The sequence below is a fragment of the Python bivittatus genome, unplaced genomic scaffold (assembly GCF_059951505.1).
Source record: "Python bivittatus isolate LINGU-HERP-01145 unplaced genomic scaffold, Pbiv_v1 ctg000060_np1212, whole genome shotgun sequence".
Taxonomy (NCBI): Eukaryota; Metazoa; Chordata; class Lepidosauria; order Squamata; family Pythonidae; genus Python; species Python bivittatus.
The window spans coordinates 13,427,053-13,436,459 of NW_028277044.1; the positions used below are offsets into that span (position 1 = coordinate 13,427,053).

At 45.2% G+C, this 9,407-nt stretch overlaps 1 protein-coding gene across 2 annotated transcripts in view; it reads right to left on the reverse strand.

The window, feature by feature from the left end:
• The window catches only part of EFNB2 (ephrin B2), a 47,650-nt gene extending 39,667 nt beyond the window's left edge, over window positions 1–7,983 (reverse strand). The window contains exon 1 of one of the 2 annotated variants that reach the window (XM_088136510.1): window positions 6,972–7,983. In XM_088136510.1, the coding sequence (XP_087992636.1) occupies window positions 6,972–7,099 (128 nt within the window). In that variant the 5' untranslated portion in view covers window positions 7,100–7,983. The remainder of the gene's footprint in view (window positions 1–6,971) is intronic. The other variant, XM_088136509.1, reaches the window with a different exon arrangement.
• Window positions 7,984–9,407: the final 1,424 nt, after the last annotated feature.

A 9,407-nucleotide genomic window follows, 5' to 3' on the forward strand; every position in this document is an offset into this window, starting at 1 on the left:
TGTTTCTTAGATGTGATCTACAAACTAACTTGCCTATTTTAATCATAAATATCATACCAAGTTTTATGGGTGCTTGCTGAAAAGCTTTCAGCTTCAAACAGTTGAAAAGCTTACGGCTATCCTCTTTTTCGCTCTTCTGAAAAATTGTAAAAGCTCAAGAAAAACATAGGTTTACACTGTTTTACATTGTTTTAAAGTGCAGTAGAAAACAAATGTACTCAAAAACAGATGAGGCTGTGATTTTTCTCCTTTAACAAGTTCCCAAAATATAAAAGATTAGCAGCGATAAACTTTCTTATAGCTGGCCTAACGTCAGAGAAACTAACTTGGTCCAGCTCTCCCCCCCCCCCCCGTTTTTAACATGGACTAAATCCACTATGATATTTGAAAATAAAATTACCTGAATTAAGCCATTTAGTTTAACTCAGATGACTATAACGTTTTTATATGACTTTCTCAACTCTTTTGTCTTTTAAGAGGTAGTAAAATAAACAATTTAAAAAATTCTCCAAAATATTATTCCCAAGGAGGGAGGGCACAAAACAGAATATTTACTTTTGCTTCTCCTGTGGAGTACAAGACTAAAAGCGCTGTCAGAAGGATAACTAAAATCAAAAGCCTTCTCTTTTTTTTAATTTTCAGATAACCTTCCTTCTACCCATCTCCTACTCTCTGTTCCTTGCCAGCATGTCCCTACTTGAATCCCAAACAGATTAAAGAAATAAATTTGAAGTGCTGCTAATCCTACAGAAGGTATGTCATTGCTAAAGCTGGAGTTAAAAAGGAAAAAAAAAAAACTTTTGCATCTGAACCATTCCAGGGTTCCAAAGTTTTAATCAATCCAAATCTCAGCAATAAAAAAAGGCAGTAAATGAAATCCACCTTTACCATATTAGGCACCACCAATGAGCAAGAACTGAGCAGCTATTCTCTGCTGTCCATCCAGCCTGGCCACAAGCAGGCCTTTATACTTCCTAATCCCAACCCCCCAAGTTTTTTTCTCCTTTTTTTTTTCAATTCTCACATAATACCTTGCAGCCCTGAAGCAAGGTCCTTAGTTTCTACACCCCTTTCACAGACGTGTCATTTCCAACATCAAGCTAATCTATATGTTGCCATGGTATCCCCCTTTATCTGCCTTTACATCTTATGAGCGGCATGGATTTACCACATTATTTTTTATCTGAAAGACAGAAAATGGTGGTTTTATTGCCATACAATCAGATTACCGCTGCTAGTTTCTCTATGCCTTTTTACCATACTTCAATCAAAAGGGATCACTTTCTTTATACTCTGCCCTTGATTTACATTACATCTGTAAGGGCCTAGTCTGGGTTGTAATCCCCTTATTAACTAGGAGCAGGGTTGATTTGCCTAAAAATAAAAGCAAATTGTGTCCAACCTTTTCATTTTGTTTTTGATTCGGAACTACAAAATGGATTATCAAAGAAATCTTCAGAGTTCACACGGCCACTATACTACTGAATTCAAAATGAGAATTAAACAAGTTAAACAAGGAGAGCGATGTCAGGGGTTTACATCTTCTATCATGGCTGAAGGGCTGAATAGTGGTACTTCTTTGTATACTTTGCCTATGGAGAAAAACAATGGATCTGCACGAGTTTTGTTCCCAAGCAGTTCTGACATAGTCTCTGGCCATCACCCTTCCTGCCTACTTTACACTGACCAAATACAGATGGGAGGGAGGGACAGAATACGGTCTTAGACCCATGCCTTAAGCCCAACATATATTTAGCCCCTCGGGTTTTAATCAAAATACTTTAATTAGGTAAATCCCCTTAAGTAAGATCTACCTGGTTACATAGAAAAGTCAGAGGCTACATAGAAGGATGATCAATGGTGGAAAAAGATTCTGTTATTTACTTCAAAAAAAGGCTGGATTCACAAGAGGAAAGTTTTGATCAGAATATTTTTTCTTAGAAGCAGGTAACCAGCCAGACTCATTTAGGAGAAGGAAGCTAGCAAGCAACAATTATACATACTTCAGTAATCTCCCTCATGGTATGCTGCTACCTTAATGAATTTCTTTTGGGTTATATTTTCCCCATCAAATAACTGTTTCATGAGCAGGGAAGGAGTAATATAAGAGGGGAAAACTTCCTGCATCAACTTGACTTTCAGTAACTGTGTGGTCCAATGACAATTACTGAATTAAGAGTTGCTTTACTTCAGAAAGCTTACAGGTAAGAGACTTTGAGATTTTATGTATGTATGTATGTATGTACACACACACACAGCTCCCAACTGATCATGTATATGTTAGCAAAAATCATGTATATAAGGGCAAAAAGAAATCATTGAATCAGAAATATAGCCTTTTGCTGTAGGTAAACATGATATAAATACTTTTTTTAAAGCTTGAGTTACTCATTGCATCTTGTGCCCTTCAGAGGTATTGGACTGCCACTCCCATACCTATCAGCCAACATGACTCAGTCTTATGCGAACTGCAGTCCAACACATCTGGAGGTCACCTAGGTGGGGAAAACTACCTTGAAGAACACAAGGTAAATCTCTAAGCATATGGATATATCTCAAATGGACTTCGATTAAACATAACTAGGACTACACTACATAAACCTTTAAGTTTAAACCACAACTGGCAATGTTATATTTTAAGTGAAATCTGAAAATAAGAACTTAGTTTCATTACATAAAGTTAACTTTCCATACTACAAGGTCAGGCATACTTTACAGACATATAGTCTTTTATTATGAAGACAGTTTTATGAGTTCCCACTCTCTTGGTGGCATGAAAAAACCTTATATATTTGGGGAGATCATATCTGGTGGTGATAAACAAAGATTTCATTTGCACATTCTATAGCTCACAAAAAATAATGTTGACACATACACAGGGATTCCCAGGTATCACTATATAAACAATATTTCATGGACACAAGTCAATAATAGTTAGGATTAAGAAGCAACACTCTGGATTCCTAAATCAATCATTAAGAAGGTTTACCAAACCTACTGCAAAATGCAGTCTCTCCTTGCTCTGATAGCTTTTGTATCCTTGTGAAACAAGGCTGTCCATTACTTGTAGTTTATCATCCTGACAAAATCCAAGAAATGGCGATGTGAAGCACTCACAATTCACCCCCGATGATTCCCCTACTTTCCTTCTCCTCTGTATTAAAACCGACAAGATTAACCCAAAGTAAATGGCAGAGCACAGTTCAAGGAGCTATTCATTCAGCAGTGAATGTGCATTTGTTTGCCTACGAGAAAACAAGAATAAGAATTTCACGAACAAACAATGAGAGGCAGGCTGGTTTATGCTACTGAAGAGACAGCTTAAATAGGGCCATCAATTGTAGGCCATTTTATCAGTCTCTGACAGGCTGATGTTTATTCAGGCTAACTGCTGCAGATTTTATGTGTAATAGGTTATCGGAGATACTATTTGGCTATTTGTTTGCTTTTCCTTAGTCAAATTACATCTCATTAAGGAAAAGAGTTCCACCATTGGCAGAATGTTTGGCTGACATAACTCCTTTATGCAAGGAAGACAAATTTAAGTAATCTCATTGATAAGTAAACGTTTCTGTCCTTCACTCTGAAACTCATCTAATAAAACTTCACTTTGTGACATATATATAATTGAGAAATTGCCCTACTGGTGACAAAGAAAAAAAAAGTCAAGATACGCAAGACAATATATTTGTGTTGGCAGGAAGAAATTTCTTCATTTTGTGTCACTACAGCTATACAAGAGCTTATATTACTATCTTGTCTTCATATCTAGTTTTCTGAATGGTTGAAAAGACCAAAGAAATCACATTCAAAGAAAATCTTTGAGCAAAACTCAACGTATCCTTTACTGACTCAAAAAAAAAAAAAACAGATAGGGTACTTTCATGACAAAGGTATTAAGCCACGCTGAACATAAATATAAAAGTCTCAATTGACTGCCTTCTTGTTTTTCTTCCCTAACCACTGCTAAACATGCTGGTCACCAAAGAAAGTGAATCACAGAACAACTGCGACTTGGGAAATCAGGTCATGAAAGAATGTTGGTTCACCTTCTATGGCATTACCTCACATTCACTACAAGCTGGTCTTGACAAAGTCTCCATTGAAACACTTTCAGTATAATAGATTTCTGAGTTGTGTATGCTTGCACCCTGAGCAAAAAAGGCTTAATATCAGTTATGCTAATTATGTCTTCAAACTATGGAAAAGTATTACAATGCAATTCTATGCCTGTTTACTCAGAAGTAAACCCCATTCTGCTTTTTGAGGCTATTCCATGGAAGGTGTGTTTACAACTGCAGCCTTCAATGCCAACCTTGGATCCAGATTCTTCTAACTATCCTTGGGGATAGGGAGGAAAAAGAAAAATCTCTCTACAAAGAGCTTTCCTTTCTCTTAAGGAATAACCTGCTATCCTTCAGGCTCAGAATAGAGAAGCACCCAGAAATACAATATCTTGATTAAAAGTGACAATCAGACACATTTCACACAGTGTAGTATTACTAATGCATTTATCGAAAGTGCAGGCCACTTATGCACACTACCTCAGTGAGGTGATGAAGCCTGAATAATTAATACCAAAACCTTTCAATCCCATCATCGGGCACCACTTATTTGAAATGCTGCATTTAAGTGACGGAGAACAGAGTGCTGCTAATTAAATCATAGTTAAGCTTGCTGTTGATAATATTTCTATCAAGCAAAATCGAAGCATCGTTTTGGTGACAAGGCCCTACGCTATAAATGGCGAGTCAAGTAAATCATTTGAGACTTGGTTAAGGAGCAGGGGAAAGAGCACGTAGGCAAGTTAGCCCTGGAAACTGAAGGGAGAAGAAAATGACTACAGCACAGCAAAGTGGGCTTTTATGTACTGGAAGAGTGACCTCTGTAGGAAAAATGCAATCACTGGATTGCAGCTAAAGGTGGGAGAATATGCTTTTTCTCTAGGATGAACCGTAACACTAGGATGACTTCTCCACTTCAACACGCAGTTCCACACACAGGCACTTTAAATAAACTCCACTAATCCTTTGAGGCAGATTTCTTTTCTGGTTTAAACTGAATTTATCATGAAATCTTTTCTAAGTTGCAGAGGGAGCACTAAAATAAGCTCTTGGCATCCAGCTCCAGCAGTAAGTAACAGCGTACATCTACCTAAGGAAAGGAAGAAAGTGCTACTAAACCTGGACAAGTATGTTGTGATCCTACAAAGGATAAGCCAGTTTTCTACATTTTAATGAAAATAAAAAGCTGTTCTTCATTGTTTCATGTTTAAACTATCTATATTATCAAGGGCTGCATTGGACCAGAAAAACTTTGGGGAAAGGAGAAGGGTGAGTAGAATCAATAGAGGAGTGGAAGAAAATTTATGGACATCAGAATGTGGTTTAATTTATGAACACAATATCTTAACTAAACTTCTTATACTGTTAGACTGAAATTCAAATGTGTGTCGTTTTAGCTGGATCTCATACAGCCTGCAAGATGTATAGCCAGCTCATAAACTATTTCATGCTTGTGAGAAAGGCTGTTTCCCAATTGGATGGTTATTTTACAGAGAAACGTGTACTCTGTTCACATCCAGCAAGCTTACAAGGTTATACAGAGAAGCGGATCTTGCTTATAATAATCATTTTCAATAAACTATTTGCTAGAAATCATTACAGACCTTAATGTGGTTTTAAAAATTGTTTTCTCAAGAAAGACTATCAAGAGAATTTCATTTCCTCTACATTTCTTTTAGAAACAAACCCCAGAAATTCAACTCAAATGACTGCAAAAGTTAACAGACTCAGTTATTTGCAGGAAGACATTTTTCAAAAGGGGAAACAAATATCAAATTCTCTTTTATGGAAGTATTTTCCTTTATTCTAAGCATAAACTCCTTACATAAACATGTTTATTACAGCATTATACTTCACTGTTATATCATATGACAGGAAATTCTGAACTGTCTCTGAACACCAGAAGTTTACCCCAGAAGCTTTATGGGGGAGGGGAGGGGAGGGGAGATGTCTAAATCCACCAGACTTAAGATGGAAACTCCCACCACCTCCCACTTTCCTAATCCTCTGCATCAACTCTGTCTCAAGTCCCAACCCTTTTGGGGTGCCCGTATCTTTGTTCTGCTTGGCTCTGTGAAGGGTTGCATGCAGTGGAAAGGCATTCAGCTGGGCAAGGCTCTTTCCTGACACACTGGCCTGGTTTCTGCTGCCAAAATTAGAATGAGACTTGATTAAGCCTGGGAGCCTTTACCTGGGTCTATAAAGGGTAAAGGGCAAGCAGGGAAGAAGCTGGTCTCTTCAATCCCTTCCCATTTTTTCACACCCCTCCCTTCCTCAACAGGCTGCCATCCTGAGAAAGGGATGGCGAGCCTGCCTACAACTGCCTACGAACGACCTAAACTTTTGCCAGCCCCACAAACCAGGCCGCTACTATCGTTCTGTATTCAGCAAGGCCAGAAAACTTCTCTTCCGACCCTCTTCCGTTCCCCTCCTCGCCCAAGAAATCATTGCGGGGGGCCTTTCGCCGGGCCCCACTCCTTTCCAGGAAAGCCTCAAGACCAGCAATCCCGGGCTCCGCGTTTCGCTTCTAAAGCAGCGGAATGTCGCTCGCACCGACGCAGCGAAGCGCGCGCGCAGAAAAGAAAAATCGCTGCCCGATACTTCAAGACAGCCCCCAACCACCTGAGAGGCTCAGCACCCGAAGTGCCCCCTAGGAGAGGCAGGGTCTAGGACCAAGCTGAGGCTCCCTCCCCCTCTCGTTCCCGCTGACAGTCCCGTTCCCCAGGCCTCTCCCGATGGAGGGCTCGCCCGGTTGGCGACCCACTTGCGCTCCGAAGCTCGCTAGGATGGCAATCCTGCGGCCTGCCTAAAGGGCCTGGCCGCGCGAGCGAGCGAGCGTGCGAGGCTGCCTTTGCCCGTCCGCGCTCACTGGGGCTGGAAAGAAAGCGAGCCTCCCCGGGCACTTACTTGGAGTTGGAAGAGTTCCAGTAGATGGGCTCCAGCACCAGCGAACTGGCCAGCGCCGTCCGGCACAAAAGCACCCAGATCCCCCAGCAGCACCTCCCGAGCGGGGATCCCCCCCGGCGCGCTACCATGGTCGGGGGCGCCGCCGGCGGGTCCTGCCCCGAAGGCTCGCCAACTCCGCGGCGCCCGGAAGAACGAAGGCGTCCACAATCCCCCGCCACGAAGGAGCCACCACGAGAGGCAAATCCCGGGCAGCCGCCGAGCTCGCCCTCCTGGCTCAAGTCGTCGAGCGCACGGCCGCCGGCATGGAACCGCAATCCCGAGCTGGAAGAAGGCGGGCGAGATGCACGGCGCCCCCGGGAGCCCCCCCGTCGCCCGCCAAAGGAGTACGACGACGACGGGCACGGCCGTCGCTCAGTCCTGCCGCCGCTGCTGCGCCCGGCTGCTCCCGACTCGCCTCGTCGCCGGCGGCCACCAGGAGCGGTACGAAGGAAAAAAAGAAAGGAAAACGGGAAGCCGGGAGGGAGGACGCCCAATTCCCCGGCGGCGCCCGCAGTTTCTTCGCCCCTTCTATAAATCCACCTGGAAAAAGCGAGGTAGCCGATCCCGCCCGGCGGCAGATCCGCGGGGCTCCATCGCCCTCCCGGTCCCCGAGAAGAGGCTGGCTATTCCCGGCGTCCAAACGCTTTTCTTCCCCTCTCCCGCGGGGCGAGCCCGGCAAAGGCAGAGACGCCTCCGGCGGGCTCCCAGCGCCCGCACCGCCGACGACGACACGGCAAGGAAAAGAGAAGACGGAGCGAGAGACCAGGCAGGCAGGCAGGCGCGCTCGACCTCACATTCGCCGCCGCCGCCGCACAGAGCGGCCGCTGCCTCTTCTCTCCCGCCGCCGCCGCCGCCGCCTCCCTTCCCCTCCCCTCCCCCTCCGCCCTCTTCTTCCTCTGGCTCAAGGCTTGCTCGACCGCTTCTTGCCGGGCTGTGGGGCTTCCTGCTGCGGTCTCCTCCTAGACTCCAAAGGCGAGAGTGAAGCACCGAGTCGCCGCTCCCGCGCCCTGCCTCCTCATTATAAACCCGGCCACCCCCCTTCTCCAGCAAGTCTTGCGGTGGTTGGGTGGCGCCACTGTCACTTACGCCCAGACCCGGAGTCCACCTTCGAAAGGGCGGGGCCCGCGCGGGGAAAGAGGGGGAGGGAGGAACAGGTAACGCGCCCTATCCTGCAGCTCGAGCCCCCTCCGCGAGGGCGCTGCTTCCCATCTGGGCGCAGGTGTGTTTCGTAAGGACTGAACGAATGGAGCGTCTCCCGCTTCTCTCGCTCCCCGTCAGGCTCGCTCAGCGCGAAAGGGAAGGACGCCCTTCGGCGCTCGCGAACTTCGCGGCTGCCTTCGGCTCGTTTCTCCCGCCGGGAAAGCAGGCCGCCTCTGACCGCCGACTTCGCGACCCCTTCGGTCCGAGTTGCAGACGGCAGACCGTGGCCTTTGAAAGTTCCTTGCGGACTAACTGCTGGCATAAGGAGTGCGCCGAGAGGAGGGTACATTTTAACCCCTTCTCCTACTAAAGCCGGCGGCTCCCTTGCGACGCCAGGCTCATTAAACTCGCGCAATGCAATCCTGCGCTTCCTCCCCACGGAACTAGTTGCCCGAATTCTTACCCAAGGGGCGCAGGGTGTTCTGGCTTCGGGTTCTCCCGCGCAGCCCGCCTGCCTCCCAAGGGAGCCGCGAGGGCGCGTCGGGTCGGTTTGCTGGCGGTCTTCCAACCCCGGGCACCGGGGGCTTTACGCGCGGCGCAATTGGATTGGGTTGCCCGGCCCAAACAGGCTAAGAACTTATTCGGAGGGAGCGGCGCGACAAAATTTGGAGCCGAGTCCTAAAATTAAAGGACGCGCTAGCGCGGCAGGTCCCGCTCCAGACAAACCAATCGCTGGGTCCGCAGCCCTGGTCACCTACCGCCAACTGCGTGTAATTTCGTAGAACGACAGCACCCACTAGCGGCCGCTATGAAAACCGCTGCTTATTATACCTTCATTTTGGCGATCCTCGGCAAACTTTACCTTGAAGTAAAACTGGACTTTTGTTGTTTTTATTGTTGAAATCGTTGTTGTTGTTAACGGGGCTTTTGGAGAGGTTGAATCCGTTTAGGAATTAGAGTTGAAATGTGCTGCTTTCGATCTGTTCGGTCTAATCGGCTGGTAGCCAAAGCAAATGAACGCAAAATAAAATCTGGCTAAAATTAGATATAGCCCATATGTTATGAATTATAAAACATTTTAATTGAGGGTTTGAGTAGCGGAGAGGTAGGAATTCGAAATTATCTAAAATGATATGAATTGCAAGAAAGATAGCCATCAAATAATTTTGCGGCGGTATTTGAAGGATATGTGATACCGCAACTATACGATTACACATTAGGGGCTTGTTTGAGAAATACTTATTTAAAAATAAATGC